The sequence below is a fragment of the Tachysurus fulvidraco genome, chromosome 15 (assembly GCF_022655615.1).
Source record: "Tachysurus fulvidraco isolate hzauxx_2018 chromosome 15, HZAU_PFXX_2.0, whole genome shotgun sequence".
NCBI lineage: Eukaryota > Metazoa > Chordata > Actinopteri > Siluriformes > Bagridae > Tachysurus > Tachysurus fulvidraco.
In genome coordinates, this window is record NC_062532.1 from 14,712,614 (window position 1) to 14,735,553 (window position 22,940).

At 39.2% G+C, this 22,940-nt stretch overlaps 1 protein-coding gene across 1 annotated transcript; it reads right to left on the bottom strand.

Annotated features, from left to right (window-relative positions):
- Window positions 1–978: 978 nt before the first annotated feature.
- On the bottom strand, window positions 979–20,681 carry cbx6b (chromobox homolog 6b). The gene is made up of 11 exons (XM_047801141.1): window positions 20,511–20,681; window positions 19,733–19,776; window positions 19,576–19,641; window positions 15,639–15,705; window positions 14,303–15,547; window positions 13,336–13,359; window positions 8,458–9,213; window positions 6,341–6,593; window positions 5,474–5,715; window positions 4,399–4,578; window positions 979–3,080 (listed from the first exon to the last, which is right to left on the bottom strand). Exons 1-11 carry the CDS (start codon window positions 20,577–20,579, stop codon window positions 2,847–2,849), a joined length of 3,180 nt encoding a protein of 1,059 aa, XP_047657097.1. The 5' UTR covers window positions 20,580–20,681; the 3' UTR covers window positions 979–2,846.
- Window positions 20,682–22,940: the final 2,259 nt, after the last annotated feature.

Here is a 22,940-nt window from a genome sequence, read left to right on the forward strand (position 1 = left end):
TTCTTCTTCTTCAAACAGTGCAATTGTTTCAGGATCTGTAAGTGCCAAGGTCAGGGATAAAGAGGTTGGAATAATCCACTATACTTTTGTAAGGCAGTTAGATGGAGAGGCGTTTGAGTGATGCGTTTAAAATGTATACCTTATTTCCTGTATTTATATACATCTCTGCAGCTTTGTGACAATGTCCATTGTTAGAAAATGTATACAAAGAAAATTGAATTAAAATTACAGATTGAAAGACTGAAGCTTATATATGAAGACTTGATTTGAGCAATTTGTTTCTGCATTATTGCAAAACCTGCGCTTCTTCTACAGCACAGTTGTTAACATGTCAGTGTTCTGTAAAATCCTCATATATTTGTTTCCATTACAGGCTCCAGCCAACTTCAATATATTATTTATTCTAATATATTATTTAGATTGACTAATTAATGTGTGCTTATCAACATTAACAATACATTGTATACATTTTTTTTATCAGACATTCAATGCAGTCTAGAAGGTACATTACAGCTCCAGACAAGGAGACAGGAGGATGTGAGAAATGAACAAAAAGAAAAGGAACAGCTTTGTAAATCTGGATGTACTTTATCTAAAACAGGCTTTTCTGTGAAAAAAACCTTGAAAACAAGCACATGTTTTTACTGACCATGCCATGTGACTTAAGCTGAGCAAAGAGTTTCATGCTCGTGTTTATAGCTCAGTAGCGAGGCGTGATGGAATGGTTGCTATGTAACGGCAGCAGTTCCCGAAGATAAATGATAAGAAGCAGAGAACACGCGCGTGTCACGAATTCATTGAAAGCCAAGGCCATAAAACAAATGACTGTTCATAAGAATAAAATCAATTCTACTCTTTATAGTAAAAACTTTTTTTCCGAGTTAATCTCCCAGTAGGATAATGCAGTAAAAAAAAAGAGTGTTGTGAGAAACATGTAGAAAAGCAGCAGACTGCATAAATAAGAAGATGGATCAAAAAATTTCCGACACAAGCAACATTTTTCTTTTTAACATGAGCGATTTTTATGTATACACCAAGTACATGACATCACAGTGACCACGTAAGTTCAAACATTAAACAAATAACAGGCACCGTTTTAACATTAACAACCACCCAGACAGTAATGCACTCTAATGAAGATAAACAGTAAATAGAAATGATAGATAAATAGTTCTTTTCGGTCTTTTCAGCGGTCAAAGTTTCATCCTTGTGCTACTGCATGCTGCTGCCATTTTTCAAGCAGCACTCGTAAAAATGTGCAAAACAATATTAATATATTCTCAGCTTCTCGTGCAACTGGAACAATTGCAAGTCGACTGTGTGCTGCCGTTTATGTTCCGTGTTCAGTTTCCGTATGAAAAACTCAACCGAAGCTCATGTCTGCTCTGTAGTCAGAGATTAATAAAATACTCTGATCAGATATAAATATATACACAACATACACAGTATATTACATAGTACACTTCCCATGGGATCTCATTTCATATGGAATGTGGAGTTAATCACAGTTATAAAAAAAGATAAACATACAGATATCAGCAATAATGGCTTAACAAAATGCACTGCATCAGGGATTATTGACTGTATTTGGGACCTTATGGAAGGCCAGGTAGGAAAACAGTTTGAGCCAAGATTTCTACCAAAATAAAATAAATTAATTCCATAAGTGGGTGCAGGTAAACATTCCTCAATCGCATACATACAACAGAACTTTCCTATTTGCTTCAGTGTATTGAGTTAATAATAGGCTTTAAAGAGCAACCAGAGAATTTCATGAAATTTTCATGATCAAAACCTGGGCATTTAGCTGGGTTATATCTTATTTGAATAATTCTAAAATAATTAAAAAAGCTCATCCATGGTGTGAGGCTTATTCATTCCTTTGTGCTGTTCTGTCATACACAAGCAACAAACTCCTTTACCTTCCACTTCCTCCCCAGTGAAAGATCACTGAAAATCAGACCTTGAAAATGTAAATGTTTTGTCAAGGGCAAAAACACAATTTTCTAATGTCATGATCAGCTCCTGGGAATTAACTGACTCCTTCAGGACATTCATTATTTCAGCTGCAAAAATAATCAAAATCATAGAGAATAAAATATAGAGTGTCTTTCCAGGAGCTGGTGATAGGGTTTGAACAAGGAGATGTGAGCAAAACATACTCTAAATTTAAATGTGATAATGATGGGTTATGAGGTTAAAAATCAATCATGATATGAGACAATCATCCGTCTGTTTTCTGAGCCTCTTTATCCTACACAGGGTCATGGGAGCCTGCAGCCTATCCTAGGGGATTCAGGGCACAAGGCAGGGGATACACTGGATAGGGCTCCAACCCATTAGAGCCCAGTCACACATACAAACACTGGGTAATTTAGAGGCAGGAATCAAACCTGCTTTCCAGGATTGGTTTTCCCTTTCCACCGTGCTCCCCATAACACCATTATTTTAACATTAATTCAGCTTTTCATCAGTTCTAAGTTTGTTTCACTGTAGCTGAAGATATTCATTCAGTAATATCTTCAACATGAAGAATAAAAAAATATAAAGTGCAAGAAATGAACAAACTGATGTAAGGCCTGAATGTAACTCTCATTAAAGCAAAGTAAAGAGAAACGAACATGGAATGTTTTGTCTCACAAGTTCCAACTTCCTAAATCCATTCTCTTTCCCAAAACAAACAAAAACCTCACAATACTCACAATATTCTTATAGTTTTAGTTTAAGTAATTACTTTAAATAGACATTCCACACCATACAAGCATTTCCATTATACTTTGAACCTGAGCTTGTCTCAGACACCCACCACCCCATCCTCCTGTCACATGACCTTCTGATGTGACGCCTCACTCCTGCACGTTACTACGATGACTGCAGTGCTCGGCCGAATGCTTTGTCACACCTCCGAACACTTCTACCTCACGGCTGGTCCAAGGCACTACATTACCCAGCATGCCTGTGCTGCAGTGGGCTAGTGCAGAAAGCTCTGCCCGAGTCAGCGGCCGGTCCCACACGTTAAACTGAGAGAGGTCACCAAAGAGAGCCCGTGATGCCTCGAAACGAAGTCCACCCACTGAACTCTGCATGAAGGAGAAGACAGCATTGAGGATTCAGATTATATCTAAACAACATTTCGTTTGTTCTTTTTGACTTTTTAGATTTCATTTAGGGCTATATTTTCAGATCAAAAAGCAAGATCAAATAGAATTTGAAATTACATAACGAGGAAATGATATGTCAAGTCTGCATCCCTGCCCATTTTGGGCATTATAAAGCACTGTGTATGTTACTCACAGCTAGTTGAAAGATTCTAAGCTACATCCCATGAACACCCAAAAGAGATGTCTCCATGTTTATAGTAACAAGAACAGAAACATAACCTTATCAACTATGGACTGTTTAAATGCTGACTTTCCTGGAAACCTAGATTTTCATACATGGCAGTCCAAATTTAGCTAAGTGAAAATAGCAACATGCAAACACTGCAAAATAAAGCACTAATTAATTACACTCCTTTACTGGTGATAATGCAGCTATGTCTCTTCACTTTTTTCAGTTTTAGATAGATAGATAGATAGATAGATAGATAGATAGATAGATAGATAGATAGATAGATAGATAGATAGATAGATAGATAGATAGATAGATAGATAGAATTGATTGATTCTGTGAAAGTAATTATTTTAGGGCTTCATAACACTAAAATAAAATAATAAATCACACTGAATATTGCACTTATATATAATGTAAGTGTAATAATGATTAAAAACAAGAAGAAGAAAAAAGAAGCAATAACAGGTGTGCAAAAATGACAGTGAATAATATATACCATATGTATAGCGTTAGCAGTATGTTGAGATGGTTATACAGTATTGTGTTTGAAACATAAGAAGGATTCCTTGAAACATTCTTTATGATAGCAGAACTGTTTGATTATCACCAAGGACTCAATTTGTAAACATGAGCCCTGTTGTAGTGAGTGAATGTAAGATCAACCACTGCTAATTCTGTAAAGCATTTATTTCTGATTACATCCCGTGCTCTCACTGCTGAGGGCCAGGTTCGATTCCTGGGTGGGGAACTGACCCAACCAGTGAGAGGTTACCTCTCAGTGCTAGACCCAAGCTCGGCTCAAATGTGAGGGCTGCGTCAGAAAGGGCATCCAGCATGAAACCCTTGCCAGATTAAATATGTGGATAAGATGGTCTGCTGTGGCATTCCGGAACAGGGACGACAACATTTATCCTTGATTAGGAATAAATCCTCCTTTTGAAAAGTCCGTAAATTCCCAATATATTTATATCTACACTTGCGTAGCTCTCATGTCTTGAAAGATAACTAACTGCGCGATTCTCAGCTCAGCTGGCCGTCTCGAGAGCCTGCCAGTGTATGACTCACCTGTTCCTGGCCCAGGACGAGTGTTCCTCCGGGACGGATGTGGTGGCGGGTTGCCAGGTCCTTCCCCTCACCTTTCAGCTTTCCTCCCACGTAGGCGTGCCACACTCCTCCTCTCCTGTTCCAACTGACACACACATGCTGCCAAGAACCAGCCGTCAGATTCAGATAGAACTGTGCCACCTAGAGGAGGAAGAAAGGATTAATGAATATTTCATCAGCGTCCTTTCTTCTCAGCATCGCTTTAGGGTAAGCTTAAATACTCTCATACTGAACTGCTGCTCATAAAGAGAGGCTAGGGGCAGAGAGGGAATCTCATGAATGTCAATTATGTTATTATTTTGAGGGTTTACAGTCACAGACCATTAGCTGGGCTATAAAAACCGCCAAGTTGAACTGTTACTAACAATTTAAAAGCCAGCAACAACAAGAAGAGGAAAGCATAATGGTGTAATCATTAACCAACCATCATAGTGATCAGTTAAAAGCCACATAATGAGGTGGCGTGGGGTTTAGACTGCTGTGTAGATTGTGGACAAAGCATCATAACTATCATTACTACATACTCATTTACACTGATCTGTCCCACACATATTACAATAATAGAATCAACACTATGTAAAAAATAATGCGTACATAATTATAAGTCTCGATCTTTCTCTCACAACATCATTAAGTCTGTCAAGGCTTTTCCCATGTACTATAAATATTAAATCTAGAACTATTAAGGAAACCCATTATGAAACCCATACTGGTTCTATGATGAAGCATAAATGTGTAAACATAATTGAAGATACATTATTTAAACCATATAAATTCTTTAAGCACATCACGGCACATCAGTGGAATATTCTGGAAAACCTTTCCGGTTAATAAACAGGTTGTGTTGTGTGGGCTATTGGCAAATATTCCTTAAAAATACAAAAATACTTCTTGCTCTAATCCAGTATATAACAGAAATCACAAAATTTGTTGTACCCTAAAAATAACATAAGGGAGAACGTGTGATTGTCAGTGATGTCACACTGGCTGAAAGGAAGTGGTTGGTCCTGGATGAAAAAAAAAACATGTTTTTTACCTCATTTTTGATGATAAGCTCAATAGGGCCATGGACTATCTGCTGCAGCACCAGCTCGTGAGGTTCCTCTGACACAGCGTAAGAAACTGCCGTTCCCAGGATGCTTTGCGCAGGTCTGAGCCACATGCACACAGTGAGCGCATGAAGCATTGGGATTGCCCGCTTCACCACAGCATACAAAGAGGTGCTTCTCATAGGAAAAGAGAGTCTGTAACCCTCTGGGAACCTGTTCTCAGACAGACCTGAGAAACAAACAAACACACACACACACAGACACAGACACACACAGACACACACACACACACAGTCAGTACCAGACTACCACATAATAATAGGAGTGTTTTCTGCAGTTTTAATATGGACTTATACAAAAAAAATAATAATAATTTGATTTGAAATAATTCATGATGAAGCTTCACCCAGGAGGCTTTTATGTTTCCAAAGACTGTGCTCTATAATACTTGTGTGATGCTAAATGTGATGTTTAAAATTCCTACTTTGGAAAAAATTATATATATTTTTTATTTTATGAACTAAGGTTGTTAACCACTTTCTGTCAGTATTTATATGTTCAGCTTTACAGGGAACCTATGGAATGTTTATTGATGCAGTCTCTCTCTCCTCAGCAGATATAAATACAACACCACTTTCCAAATCATTAAATCAATGAGACTTGATTAAACACATTTTTTTTGCAGGAGAGTGCGTGATGAAGACATGCTCCTTTGTGATCAGATATAGAATGTAAAATTTAATGACCTTTTCACAAAATATTTTCCAAGAGTGATCAAACTCATACAACCATTTGATTACTCACTCATTCACCCATTTCATTAATCTTTCTCTGTCTTGCTCTCACTCCCTCACCTTGCTCAAGGCTGATAATTCGTTGATGAACAGCGTCCAGTCCGTGATCAATGTGCTGTTGATGTTTCTGCGTTTCCTTGCGAAGTGCTTTCCTCTCCTCTTCCAGGACTTGCATCTTCCTCTTCAGCTCTCTCTCCAAATCCTCCACTCTCCTCTGTGCTACGGCTCCCTGTACCGTGATTGCACTTGAGACACTGACTTTGCCCTTCTGCCCTGACTCTGTGTGGTTGTGAGCCAGTGGAGCCATTTCTGCCTACAAGAACACTTGTGCATTATAAATGAGTTTTGAGCTCATACGCACTGTGACACTGAGAACTGACGTTAGATAATACTGGCTTTTAACTCATGCTTGGTATTTAGATATATTTAAATTTATCTTTCAACATAATTTATATTGAATTGACGTGCAGACTCAAATCATGACTCTGAACACAGGACACGTTTGTTTCCAAGGAGGCCTAAATTAATACCATTAGGTCTGGCATAAAACAGCAACAAAAGATTATGTAGGAAACCAGTATTAGATCAGTTTCAGGTCCATACTCAGAGCCTGATATCAAACATAATATATATATATTTAAAAAAAATGGGAAAATGGGATTAATACATTTTGGGTGAGAATTTTCTACATTTATATTCATGTTCAACCGCACTGCATCATTGGTTGGGACTGTGAACAGCAAGCACAACATTCTACACTGCAGCATCTACAGAACTCATACATCTTCCGAGCCATGTGATCGATCACGCATGCTCCAGTGTGTTACTGTAATAAAACATATATATACGAATTTAAATAAGCCAGCTTCATCACTTGTACTGTCAGCAGCCTATCATTTATTATTTTCCTTTTTTTTGGCCTTCTTCTTGATGCAACTCGCATCTTCTTAATTTATGGTCAGAGACATTGACGTTATTGATTTCGAACGAGGTTTAATCACGCAAGAGAGTGTAAGGTGAGCACGCGCGCGCTGATGACCGCTGCGGCACTCCTTTGATCAAACGCGGGACTGGCGCGAGAGCTCAGGCTGCAGCTAATTAGAGCAGCGCGTTTCTAGCGCAGGGCCGTAAATCACCGCCGCCGCCGCGACGCGGAGCAGAAATGCAATGCAGGGGGAGAGCGCCGGGGAGGGGAACTTTAGAAAAAGCTTTATTATCTGCACAGCAAACAAACCCACCACTGCTCTCCTGAACTATGTGTTGGTGTAGGTGCGTCTGCGCGCGCGCGCACGCACGTGTGTGCGTATGTAAATGCTTGCGTTTTGACAGATTGTCCTACCTATCGTTGTGTTCCTGTGTATACGGACTACAGTGTTGCACGCTCGTAAAATTCATCATGCTTCTTCACAAAATTTAACGCTGAGGGCATCAGCAAACATGCCACCTGTTGTTTCATGCTAAAAGGGCAACAAATTCGCTACCCGCAGTTATAACATAAATAGTACCAACTACCTGGTAAATTGTTTGACGAAGCTCTAAATGCATGCTACAACAGAAGAACTGGGACAAAATGGTGTGGCATTTTTACACAATCTTGGCGACAGTAAGCTGTATATGACACGACAGACTTACAAGTAAATATCCAACGCTCACGTGCTTTGCTTTTCATTTTTTTTCCCATATCAAATATCTCAATATTGTCTTTTTTTTTTTTTTATAGAAGCACATTGTAACCAATGTCTTTTCTCTCTCTTTTTCCCTCTTACATATAAGTTTGGTTGGAATAATTTTGGTTACAAATTTAAATGGTTGAAATTCTATATTATAATAAATAGATTTTAGAGCCTAATGAGCATGAATGATTTTTTTCAGTAAACATGACTACATAAAACATAGGTACATTAATCCATGTATACTAAATAGATTGTATATTTTTTCAACACTAAGGTGTGCAGCATTTGCTTAAAAAGTTGTTTGAAACATGCTTCCTTATTATCTCACAATAGCAACTTTCTAAAAGGGTTTTATTTTAAGGGGAGCTCTGTGTGTGTCTGTGTGTGCACTACACAATGATATTACACCGAGATACTGCTCATCTTTGCTGTTATTTGTTTAGCATCTTGGTCTTGTGAAACTAAATTCTGATACCCACACCACTAGCTTGTTTGATTGTGTACCTCCAGTTTCTCGATGCGCTCCTTCATGTGCATGATGGCTCTCTCCAATTCCCGGACGGTGAGAGCGGGCGCTCCCGCGTCGTCCTGCATCATGAGTCCGTCTCTGCCGTCTCTTCTCCCAACCCGCAAGCCCTGTCTCCCGTGTGTGCCGCTTTCGCAGACAGAGAGTTTCCCAGTGAGCTCGCGGATAGTGTGCTGCTCGGCGCGGATCTCCTCTTCCTGCTGCTCCACGGTGCGCCTGAGCTCTTCTGCTGTGGCGCGGAGATCCCCCCCTTGATCCCCCGCATACACAGACTGATCATCAGCCTGGAAGCCTTTCGGTCCGCAATCACCAGCCGGAACCGGAGTACAGATCAGCCTGCTGACTGTTACCACCTGCTGCTCTCCGCCCTCGCCACCAGTTCTCACGCCGGTGATCCCATAGAAGGTTGGAGACCCCGGGCTGTTTCTCTCTCCGCTGCCATGAAGCGCGTCCAAGGGTCCTGCCCGGGCCACAGAGCCTGACGGTAAGGTGAGGACACTCGAACCCGCTGTCAGGGACTGATTATCGGCGAGCGGCTGTGCGGCGGTCGAGGCTGCGGCTGCAGGAGACGAAGAGCCGCCGTGCACCGCGGCGATGATGCAGATTACGGCTCCGACAAACGCCACCATCCCGGCGGCCAAGATCACAACAATGAACTTCAGGGTGGCGGTTTGAGCAGGCAGTGAATATAAGAAAATGGGGGAAAGAGACAAAAAAATTACCACAATATTTATTCACCGATTACTCCTCTGATCTCCAGCTGAACACTGTTAATATGGCAGCAGATCAGTAGTGGCTTCTATTCCTAATGATGCCACCAGTGTTTTCAACATAGTCTGCCCTCACACATAAGCCCCGCCCCCCCTTCTGCTTCAGCCACTTCTCTAGACAAAAGTCATTCTGACTAGTGCGCCACATCGCGTGCACTTAATATACTGCTTAGTATTCTACCACGGTATACAATAAACAATACGCATCGGTACCATGCTATGTTTTATCTCAAGCAATGAGATGATATTGTTTCACATACAGCAGTGAAATCCAGAGTTATTGGAATGAGCAAAAAAGTATCATAACGTTTTAAATATATATCCAAACCGAGCTAATCTCTTTTTTTCATATTTTTTTCATATATTTTCATATTCTTATTTTATTTAAAATATAGAATTTTTGATGAATATTTAAATGATGTATCATCAGAAATTACTGAATTATTTACTTATTTTTGTGAATAAATTATAAAAAACAAACAAATTTGAATTAAATCTGCATTTACTAATATTGCAAATGGTACAAAAGGTGAGGCATCAAACTCTAGATAGCAGACTGATGTGTGCTTATATACAGCTGAAAACAACAGGGAAAAATGATAGAAAAGAGTGGTACAGTGTCAAGTAGAACAATTTTACATACATGACCAAACATACATGACCAGACCTACAGAGAGAGAGAGAGAGAGAGAGAGTGCGCATGAGAAAGACACATACACACACACACACATACAGAGAGAGAGAGAGAGCACATGAGAAAGACACATACACACACACACATACAGAGAGAGAGAGAGAGAGAGAGAGAGAGAGAGAGAGAGAGAGAGAGAGAGAGAGAGAGAGAGAGAGAGAGAGAGAGCATAATAAACTAAACCAGGCCATCAGTTCTTCGCAACACATATTTTACTGATCAGTTTCTTTTTCAGTCTGCACTAAGATACTCAATCATTACTTCACATCCAACCTCATTTGAAAGAAACTAGATCTCACAGAGCATCAAGTCTATTTTCAGCAATCCCAGTGCACTGCCAAGTTTTAATTATACTGGCTTTAATAGCTTCCTGAAGGCCAAAATTGGATCATGTCACACCCGTAAACATATAAAAGTCACTTGTGAATTCTGTTTCTGGATAATTCTTGTGATTTTCTAAGTCACGAATCCTCTTTCATTTAAAGGAACACAAAACAGAGGCTAGTTTATTATGTGGAACATTAACATTCAACTATTAGAAGGAAATGAGCAGATGCTTGAGGCCTAAAAGCTGTTTTCTTTGATTGCTGGTGGTTCAGTGCCATCTAGTGTCCAGCTAAACAACAACTTCTTGGAGACACATGGCTCCTTTAACCCCTTAATGAGACACAATCTCTAATCTAACCTAAATCTTAAACTTTAGGTATTGATGGAGCTTGTATGGATGTATGTGGAGCAGGATGTATGTGTACAGCCTTGAAACTGGCTTAAAAGATCCTAAAGATGACCTGGATTTTAAATAATATGGTTTCCATGGGTGTTTATAAGCTGAAAACTATTAAAAACCCCAAACAAACAAACAAACAAAAGAAAAAAAAATCCCACTTGATTATAGTCAAGTTTCCTGTAAAGACCTGTATATAATATATATAGAAGTCTCTATGTCTAGTGTCTTCAAGACAAAGGACTTCTCTGTGTATCTGTAAACACCCCCCCCCCCAAGAAACAGAAATTAGAGGTTGTTGAGGGAATGACTGTGTTAACTGAAATAAATTATTTGTTGCGGATCTTGGAAAAACATCTACAGTATGTATCTACAAATGATTAAAAACATTGTGTGTCTGAAAGAAAGTATGACTGTGGAGCGAAACTTGTTTGCAAAAACCACATCAAGCATTTATTCAAACGGTTTTTTCTTTCGTTTACAAGCTATCCTACTTCAGAGCAGTAAAAAAAATTCATGTTCACTTTGCCATACAATTTAAAAAACCTATATAGAATACACCATCAAAATAACAACTTCTTTACCAGTTAAACAAATTACATTTTAAATTATCATCTAAAAAAAAATCATTCATTATTTAAAAAAAATGAACCATTCATCAAGAGTTTGTTTTTCCAAACTCAATACATAATTCAATATTTAAAGGCATTATTTTCATGATTACATCAGCAGAAAGAACACCAAGACCTACAGACAGAAATGTGTACAGCTCCATCAGAATTAATACTGCAGCACTAGAAACAGATAAGGCAGAATCTCGTCCTCACCATGCCTTCATTCACTCACTCACACAAGGATGTGCCCAAGGATGCTTACTGCACATAACCGCACCAAATATCTCAATGTAACGCTGCAAGATGCAACACGAATGCATCAGGGATCAACAGAATTAAGTGAGTCTGAAACCAGACTACTCCTGCAGGGGAATAATCGTGCTCTGATTCGGACAAACGTGTCCATTGTGAAACAGGTTCTCTACTCTTGTCCTGATAAAGAGTTTTCCCTGCTTTAAGACACCCACCTGGAGAAGGCTGTTAAATAGTTAGAGCAGGGAAAATACTAAAAATGTCAGGACAAGCTCAGGAACCTGTCTTTTAGATAAATCCTTCTTGTATCACAAGAAACCATTACAATAAAATAAAGAAATAAACTTCTAAAATTCTGCAGTGCTGATCCAGGCATGTACTTGGATCAAATAAATAAATATAAGCAAATGGGTAGCAGAGCAAATGGAAATGTAAGAGTAATATAAGCATTTCATAATGGTAATATGTATCAAATGAATGTTACTGTATAAGGTTTTGTGGGTGGGTTGTGCAGACTTTCAAGATGCTAAATCATGCAAAAAAAAAAAAAAAACACAATAAAACAAGCATCGCAGAAGTGGTTAAGTGCACTAAACAATAAGCAGGAATCAAATGAACAATGATGAACTAATGTGATCACGTTCATCAGTAAACATGTGAAGGACAGAGGTTATCATAAATGCTTTTCCTGAAGATTTATGGTTAATCTGGCACAGAGATCTAAAAGCTGGGTTTGGACATAAAGCACTCCTCTTAGTTTGGGATGATAGGAGTAATTTCAGGGCAGAAAACTAGCACTGAGGGGGACCTTTCAGGGGGCTTTGTTGGCAAATGGTGAAAGTTGAAGTCAGCGCCAGTTTCTCACCCGAGCATGAAGCAGCAAATTCTTCATTTTGTAAAAAAGCCTGCTTTTCTGTTAGTTTAAACACACAGCCATTGTGTCAATGAAGTCTTTTTGTAAACATGACCAAAGCGTGCATTGATGGCGGATATAAACAGTGCATTATCAGCATTATTGTACGATTGTTACTTGAATGAGATTTGTGTGTGTGTGTGTGTGTTGATTCCAGTGAAATCCTGGCTGTGTTCTGTAACAGACTGTGTAAAGGTGTAACAGAAGTGTTTTTTTCCCCATCATATCCTCTAATGACATGATTAAAGAAAATGACTAGGGTTAGGATTTAGATAAATGTTATATAATATTACACTAACCCTAGTGTTAAAAAAATGTGAGAACAAAAAACCTCAGTGAGATCATGAGGATATTTTTTCCTTTCCATAAGCATGTTTCACTTATTATTAAATATTGTAACAGTATAATTTGAATAGTTCTAATCAAGAGGATGTGCTCTCCTTCTTGTTATAAGTCTTTGCTTTGTGTTTTTAGAACATGCTGTTGAGCTGGAGCATGCCTTTAATTACAACCTAACTGCAGGCTAAGAAAATTATATCAGCATGGGAATGAGATCAAACAGGCCATTTTCTTTACAACTGCCACATGGCGACCAGTGCAGTGTCAGCTATCAACATTTAGTAAACCTTACTGGATTATCCCTAAAGGGAAAAAAAATGACCTGGGTGATTACAGTGCTGGAAATGTAACTGACTGGCTCGAGGGAGGAGAGAACCATATCCCAAGAACATGCAGGTTCAATATAAAGATTTGTCTTTTAACCAATTTTCTTTGAGGCTAAATTGTGAAGCATTTTGCTTGACCAGGAAGGTGAAGAATAAATAAAGTCCATCCTGATCTTCAAGATGAATTCATGCTTGTCTTATTTTCTGTCGTTTGTAGCCTCTCTTACCAGAGACGAGTCCAAATAAACGTTCTGAATACAGCAGAAAAACAAAAAGAGAGTGTAAATATGTGTCCCAGCAGTAGACCTCTGAACACTGAACTATTAACTGCAGGTTGTGATAAATAAATAACCAAAAAAAAAAAAAAAAAAAAAAAAAAATCCCAAACCAAAACTCAATAAATGACTGAAATAAGCCTGTTGTTACATAGTCATAAAAGTGTTTGGTGCTTTAAGCCAGTTAATCATTACACCAGAAAAATAATCATACAACCGAGGGTATATCCTCACACTGCACACAATTTGATGATAAAAGTCAGGAAAAACAAATGGAAAAACACAACAAGCGCAAGATGAGAGATGCATTTGTCTGCCTCGAGCTAAAGATGCCACAGATGTCCAGTGAGGGAAGAACATTAATCTCCACCTGGAATAGGGTGAAGCGCTGGAAAGGTTAATGCCCTCTATAGCTTATATTCAGCAGCTGTGTTTACTGAGACAGCACAACCAGCTGGATTCTGCATTCATCTAAAACATGATGGCTCCAGAAAACAAAATGTTTTTGTCCCCTTGTCTCTACAAGCCGATTTTATGGCTCAATAGTCTAAGAAAGCCCACTTTTGTAGTTGCTGGCAAGTTTCAAATATGCTTTTTGAGATTAATACTTTATGGAGAAATTTATTTAAGTGCACTGACTGGTCAAAGTGCAAAATGATCACTAACTGCAGCAGTCAGAATAGTGAAGTGTTATGCAATAAAATGTAAGAGCTAATCATGATCCAATATGCAAATACAAGCCAAGAGAAACAGTCGATCAGGAGAGAAACAGCATGCGCATGTAGGGTTTGGGCCATTTCTGTTTTGCATATACATCTAATATGTAATATGAAACTCATTTCCAAACATCTTCAAATGTAAAAGGCAGTTTGCGTGGCATCTGAGTTCAGAGTATTAATTTTTTTGGTTGTCACAGTTAAGGGTTTGTCTTTTTTACAGAAGATAAATTATTGGCGCAGCAGGGAGACGAAGCTATTGCCGGAAGTCCAGGAGGATGACAAAACTCCTTAATAGTGACAGTAAGGAGGTTGGTTGTAACGTCCGTAATAACCACGTTGGCACACTGTGCAGCCATCTCCGGATGCCAATCCAGATCCTGGTCTTCCTCCGAGGCCTCTTCGGATATAGGAATTTCAGGAACTTTGGGCTGCCGACGACCACGAAAGTGTTGTCGTTGTCTGAGTCGCCTGTCGGTTCCATGAGGCACGGAGAGATCCAGGATGTGCTCGTTGTCTTCAGATGAGGATGATAACGAGGAGGAAGAAGAGGAGGAAGAGAACATGGGGGAGGAAGGCATGGCTGACTGAGTCAATTTGGCTTTTGAGTCTGTTAGCTTAGGTGTGGATTTGGCAGCGTGTGAAATTTGAGTATTGGCCTCACCCGATTGGGCTAATTGATTGGGGTGGATTTGGTGTGAAGGTGGGGGAAGAGGTTCACTGTCCGAGACCTCAGAGCTCGAAGCAGATCGAGGTGGCTCGACGAGTGCTTCTGGCATAGCTGAGGTCTTGACTTTTGAAGTTTGAGAGGAAGACAGCGATGGATTTGTACCTGGTTTGTGACCGCTTTGTTCAGCCTTTGGCTTTTCCGCAGAAGAGTCCATTGGAAAAGCCTCAATTGGCTTTCTAAAAACTGAAAATCCAGAGCCACTCATAGGTTGCTGCAGGCACCTAAAAGATACATCTCCAAACCTGTTCTTCCCAATCACTCTGTTCCGAGAAGGAACTTTCTGCCGCCCAACATGAGACTGAAGGCTGGAATTTTGAGTCCTTTTGTTATTGGCTGGTCCATTCTTGTCCATCACTTTTAGATTTAAAATTACCCGTCCCTTCTTAACCTCACGAGGTTTGACCTTCCGGTTAAGGATGCGGACTGTCTCACAGAAGGGGCTGACTGTAGGACGAGACGAGAAGGGACTAGAAGAACCGATTTGTGGAGCTAAAGGATCAGGGCGGGGCAAAGGCCGACGTGCCATGCGATGACATCGGTGTATGTCTTTCTTTAGTTTGGGCTGGGCAGCTCCAGACTGCAGCTTAGCATTGGAAGGGCCACTGGGATGATACGAGGGTGCAGGTGTAGGTGCAGGTGGAGGTTTAGAGGATGGCTGGGGTCGACTAGGTTTAAACTCGAGGACTCTGGGTGAGCTCTCAGCAACCTGTGCTCGTGACTAAGGAGAATAATAAAGAAGGTGAATGGGGTATTTTTAACAACAGGTAAAATTATTCTGATTATAAAATATATACGGCACATTTACCAACCTTCAAAAGGAGTGTTTTAGGCTTAGGCCCTCTCTTTTTTGGTCCGTAAAGTTCTTGTTCTCTCTCCCTGGAGACAAAAAAGATTTGAGGTGAACACTTCATGAAATAAAGACTGGATGAAATGCTAAGAGGGTGGTTTATATGGTATAAATTATAACTGTAGCTTAGAACCTAATCATGCCATAACTACTCAACATCATTACTAATTATTAACTGATTTCTAATCTTCTACATCTGTACAAACCACTAAAAAGAGCGGTTGCCTTTTAACAAGATGATCTCACTATAAATCAGCTCTCTAACCTTTACACGGCACCCAGACAGCTTTGTGAGTGTCAATGATTCACTTCTTTCTGATGATACTGGTGCTATCAAAATTCTTATCCTATCAGCTCTATTGTAGACTTTAATGACTGCTATTAAAATCTCTGTCCAGTATGACATTTGTAGTTGCAGTATGGCTAATGTTTGTTTAACAATTCGTCTTTTTGATCATTACATAAACGTAAATTCTTTATTTCCCTGGTAAACAAGGTGTCCCTCAGGGATCAATCCTCATTCCCCAGATTATTACATGGTCTTAGATCCCAGTACTAGGTCCAGCACAGCTCTCTCTCCCACCTTGTTAACCAACTGTTTAAAATCATTGATGGATGCCAGCTTTCTGAAATTTAATCCTAACAAACAGAAATGATAAAATTTTACAATGACAGAGGCTTTAAGCAAAGCATTCCTTTGTATCTATTAAATTCAGGCTTTTACAATATTAATCCCTAGATTATTTAAACTCAAAATCACATACACAACCATAAACTGTATGAAATGTAGCAAATGCTTTCTCTGTGCCAAATAGAACAAAGCAATGAGAATAATAATAAAAAAAAGGTTAAAGTAAGAATAAAAAAAAAATATACCAAACATAATTACAATAAAACAGAATTTCTTATACAGATGGGAAAAGGGAAGAAAGTACATAAAAAAATATTAAAATGTGCATAACGAATGCAGATTGATGGTAACAGTATGGCGATGTTGAATTAAAGTACAAATATGCTGATTTACTATAATTTTCTCTTCACTGGCATTTCTGGAAAACTCTAGATAGAAATCTCTACATAATTTTATATACTTACACATACCTTAGTACACATACAAATACTCAACCAATTCTATTGGCTACCCATTTCTCAAATCAATAAATACATAGCCTTGCCCTATCTCCATTTCCTCACCTAACCCTACACACACCTACTAATACTGGTCTAGCAGAGGTGTAAGAGTGAGCAGAGTTCCCATAGCCGAGTTCTTATGTGTCTAAAGTTGTCTGATTTATGACTTGCTGCAAGAATCATTCATATTGTTCTGATGATCATGCCGAACTTTCCTCTACATCAGGGGTGTCAAACCCAAATTCACAGTGGGGCAAAATATTAAACTGAGATAAAGTCACAAGCCAAACTGAATATTTATTGAAAAATTAACTGTAACTGATATGTAATGTGCCCTGCGATGGGTTGGCACTCCGTCCAGGGTGTATCCTGCCTTGATGCCCGATGACGCCTGAGATAGGCACAGGCTCCCCGTGACCCGAGGTAGTTCGGATAAGCGGTAGAAAATGAGTGAGTGATATGTAATGTTCAGCCTTTTTCATATGGAAACAAACTTTAGTTTTGCTTAAACACAGGATTTGGAACAACCAGAGCTTGATATTACAAACACAAAAGAAACTAAATTTGAAATAAAAGACACATCATTGGTTTTCATTTTGCAAACTTTGACCATACACTTTTTTTTGACAAACTCTCCCTCAGATTTTGCAATCTCTGCTGCCACAATAACACTAGCCTTGTGGGTGGAATTAACTTGCCCGATGTGACTGTAGCATGGTTGTTAACGACTGTCAACAGAGAATGGGGGTGCTTGCTGTTCATGACTACGCGTCAATACAGTGGCAAGGCATTCTGGGATTTGTAGTATTAGCGGAGCATGCGGCTAGCCAGTTGTAATGCACATTTGATATGATCTCGAGGGCCAAATTTAATTACACAGAGGGCCAAATTTGGCACCCCTGCTCTACATGATGATTCTGCACTTTCACACACCACAAATGTTGCTGGGTGATGGTAGATTAATGGCACCAGCATCTAGCGTATGTGCTTAAAGAAAAATACACTTGAGACTACAAAATTTACACCTAGAATAAAGACATTTTTAATTCAACTGTTATTCTCCATACTAGATTTTCAGCAGGCCAAACGTTTACATAGACTTTGTTAGGTTTTGTATTTTGGTGGCATTGCCCTTTAAATCGCTTAATTCAACTCATACACTTATGGTAATCTCCCACAAACACATCTTACAATACATTGCTGGAGCTTTTGCTTATTGCTCCAGACAGAACTGGTGTAACTCATGCTCACACTTTTTCAGTTGACACTCCAAATGTTCTGTGGGATCCTTGTCAGTTTTTAACATTCCAATATTTCACTTTCCTGTCATTAAATGTCTTTGTTACAAATTCCTCATGACACTATCTATTTTCTGACATGCACCAGTCCAAAAAACACCCCTATAATTATAATACTGCCACCACCCATGCTTCACAGCTGAAATGGCATTTTTAGGTGAAACGCCTCACCCTTTATCCTTCATATATAGTACTGATTATTACAGCCATATAGTTATGTTTTTGTTTCATCAGATGCCTTAAAATACTCGTCTGGAGAAGCTAGAGTAGGGGCAGCCTGCCAAGCCATTGTGATGTAGGACTTTCTAAATGGTGAATGTACACGTATGGTATACCACCAACTGCTTCACCATTCTTTTACTGTTTGTTGTCTTGTGGGTCAGTAGACACACTCCTGATAACTCCTAATAAAGACATTGGCCAATCAAAAGCTGCTAAAAGCTCTTACATTAATTTCTGAAATCTGTAATTAAAGAGCAACTTGTTTATGCAAACTATTGAGCCACTGAAACAAATCTGTCAATAATCAACTGCATAAAAATAAAACCCTAACTGACTTGTAAAAAAAAAAAAAAAAAATCAGGATAACAGGAAATATGTGGAGCCTGAAAAAAATGTAACCTATGTATATGTAAATTCTTGGATTTAACTATACATAGTTTGTAGTTTTGGCTTTTGCAGTATTGATGTGCTGTTGGCACCATGACCTATATTATCTGTTCCAGAGGAGTGTCTCTGAGTAATTTAAGTACTTTTAGTCAATCTGATTCAGGCCCGGGGGGAACGATGGCTTAGTGGTTAGCACATTTGCCTCACACCTCTAGGGTTTGGGGTTCAATTCCTGCCTCGGCCTTGTGGGTGTGGAGTTTTTGCATGTTCTTCCCGTGCCTCGGGGGTTTCCTCCGGGTACTCCGGTTTCCTCCCCCGGTCCAAAGACATGCATGGTAGGTTGACTGGCATCTCTGGAAAATTGTCTGTAGTGTGTGATTGTGTGAGAGAATGAGTGTGTGTGTGTGCCCTGTGATGGGTTGGCACTCTGTCCAGGGTGTATCCTGCCTTGATGCCCTATGACGCCTGAGATAGGCACAGGCTCCCTGTGACCCGAGAAGTTCGGATAGGAGGTAGAAAAATGAATGAATGAATGAATGATTCAGTCCATTTACTAACTATGAAAGTGATAAATCTGCCAGGTAAGAACTGTACCCATCTGCATCGATGTGTCAATCATCCATCTTCTGTAAATATTCTGTTCTGGAATTAATTAACCTGGGTTTTAAAAAGTTCCAGACCATTAGGTAACCAACAATGGTTGCATTCAAGGTATGACATTTTTGACTGCAAAACAAAATACCCACAAAAGGTAGGCTAGCTATATAGCTATATATCTATATATTAATCACACACACACACACACACACACACACACACACACACACACACACACACATCTATACAGAGACTCACACTCACTTTTGTTCAAAGGCAGCAACAAGGCGATCATCAAGGATGTTCTCTTCAGGCTCCCAAGTGCTGTACCTACACAAAAGAGAAGGAGTTAATTTATGAAAATTTATTTATTAACAACTGGATAATAATGAAATCGTGATGAACATTTCATATGACTTACTTTATAGCCCAGCCTTTCCATTTCACCAAGTACTCCATGCTTCCCTGAAATGAAAACAAAAGCACATGCAGTAAAGTGACTATACAGATCTCAAGTACATTAGTTACTTCCACTGGGATGAAGACCAGCTGCGACAATAACTAATAATCAAAATCTACACATTATATTTTGAAAGCAGACTGGAGTTGTGAGCAATACAGTTCACAAAAGGTTTATACACATAGCCATGATTTTTGCAGGGCTTTTCTAACAAAGGGTTCATAAAAAAGGGCTGTGGTTAGAAATCGATATATAAAAGTATGAGAGTTGATGTTATTTTTTTGGTCCAAATGAGCCTTAGCCCTATCTCCAGCCCAGGCAGACTGCTCTTTGTCAAATTAGCAGGTCGGGCAGACACAAAACAGCTGTCTCCGTATTACAGGCTAACGTTAGCTTCACACTGCTAGCCTGCTGGCTAACGCTTTCTGCATCACAACAGAGTGTACATTTAACACAACAGCTAAAGCACTAAGAGTAGACATTTAATCAAGTTTGGGTTTTTCCCCCTCTATAAACAAACACAAAACTGTGCGTATGCTTTTTATGAACTGCACCTAAAATACGGCATTGTCAGTGAAATGAATTCTCTCAGTGTGTGTGTGTGTATGAGTGAGAGAGAGAGAGAGAGAGAGAGAGAGAGAGAGAGAGAGAGAGAGAGAGAGAGAGAGAGAGAGAGAGAGAGAGCGAGCAAAGTTTAATCGCAGGCCGCAAAACGCCCCGAAATTAAAAACACGCTAACCTTGCGGACGCGGCGCTTCAAGATGGCCTCGGCGGCAAACACGCGGTCCCCCGCCGCTGAAATCTCCATAGTATGGGACAGGAGGCGAAGCTTTGCCCGGTAAGGAGACGGAAAGGATCCCCGCGGTGATCGGGGAAACAGCAGACAGCCACGCACAGCCCAACCAGTGACGGTGACGATGCTGCTCTAAGAGGCGGAGCGTAAGGCGGGGTAACTGTCAATCATGTTCGCACTCAACCAATATTGGGAATGTTTTTGAATCTCCACATTTTCAGGGATTTTTTTCTTATGGATATTCTTTCCTTATCTTAAGATCTGTACGCACACATTTTAATATTATATGACTAAAAATATTAAAGGAAAGAGTGTGTTTTTTTAATATATACTTCTGTCATTTGTGTTCTATGATACTGTTGTATACGTTGTATAATACATTGTAAACAATATAAAACAGTTTCCTTGAGCCTGAAGTGTTATATATCTGAAGTGAGACTATATATATATATACTTATTTTAAAAGTGGACTAATTTTTAACATAGTGTAACACTTCTATTAAAAAATAAATACTTTGAATGAGATTAGATTAAATCAAGAAATTAAATCAAATTCGAATTCGAATTTATTTGTAGAGAGCTTTTATCAATGGACATTGTCTCAAAGAAGCTTTATGGAACATAAACATAAGACAAAAGCTTTATATAAAGATTAATATAATACAAAAAAATCAAGATTATTATTAGAGATATTTAAATGTGTTTGTGTTTATCACCAGTGAGCAAGTCTGAGGTGACTGAGGCGACTGTGGTGAGGAAAAACTAGTTCATTCTGTAGCTAGTGCTGGTGCTGGTTCAAAGTTGGTTCATTCTAAGAACCAGCATCTCCTCTTTAGTATAGCAGAGTCCAGCTGGAGCTGTAAAATCACTAGATGTCTCAGGATCCTCACATGGTTGGCCTCATCTCAAAAATCTTTGTGGCCCGAAAGACAATCGGAGTTGGTACAATTTCTTGATGCCTTGGGATGGGTAGAAAAAGAGAAGCAGTGCAGAGGAATTAGCATAGCTGCTGGCACATAATACACTAATGTGCCTGCCTTTTTAATCTACATTTAAACTGGGAAAGTGTTTCTGAGCCCCGGACAAATAGTGAACTACCAGAAGTCCTGAGTTTTGTGATCTCAGAGAGCATGAAGGATTGTAACATGTTAGAAGACTGGTTAGATACATGGGAGCTAAAGCATTTAAGAGCCTTGTATGTAAATAGCAGCAGTTTGTAATCAATTCTAAATTTAACAAGTGGCCAGTGTAGAGATGATAGAATTGGGGTTATTTGATCATATTTTCTTGTTCTGTTTAGAACTCTTGCAGCTACATTTTGGACTAACTGTAATGCATTAACTGTAACCTAGTAATGCATTACAATAGTCCAGTCTAGAGGTCATGAATGCATGAACTAGCTTCTCAGCATCAGATACAGATAGGATGTTTCTTAGCTTGGCAATGTTTCTAAGGTGGAAGAAGGCTGTTTTTGTAATATGGGCAATACTATTTTCAAAAGACAAGTTGCTGTATAATATAACACCAAGGTCTCTAGTTACAGTACATCCTTCTAAATGGAAGTTGAAGTGTGAGAGCTTCTGTGTACTGGTTTTTGGACCGATAAGTAGTATTTCTGTCTTATCAGAATTTAAAAACAGAAAATTACAGGTCATTCAATTTTTTTAATCAAGTAGAATCAAAACTTTTATTCACAGACCAAAAATGAATGAGCTATATTACTCAGATGGGCCCTGTTTATCTGTTCAATTTAAACTTTGTTCATAGAGTACATTTAACACAACCGAATTTGACCCAAGGTGCTTTACAATATGAAATTTTGTATCCAAAGACAAAAACTACAATAACAATAGTACATAATTAATTCAAATTAATCTAGCTTTAAAGACACTCAGTGTTGGAGAGGCCTCTGTGTTAAAAGGCATAGAGCTAAGAAGCAGATGCAGAAAAAGCACCAGCTTTTCTTAGCTTTTTTTTAATCGGAAAAGTGTTTTTTTTTTGGGGTAACTAGTTGCTATTTTTTATAACTTAAAAGCCTTTTTCAGTTTCTCCAGAGGTGTGTGGACTTGAAGGACACACACACACACACACACAGTTTGATTTTACAGCTTTGGCAGGATGATCTCTCTGTTCCAGGTGGACAAGTCCACACCCACACCTTGACTGTCCTCTGTTCAATAATTCACAGCTCACAGTTTCAATAACTCTCTCTCTCTCTCTCTCTCTCTCTCTCTCTCTCTCTCTCTCTCTCTCTCTCTCTCTCTCTCTCTCTCTCTCTCTCTCTCTCTCACACACACACACACACACACACACACACCCACACACACACACACACACACACACACACACACACACACACACACACACACACACACA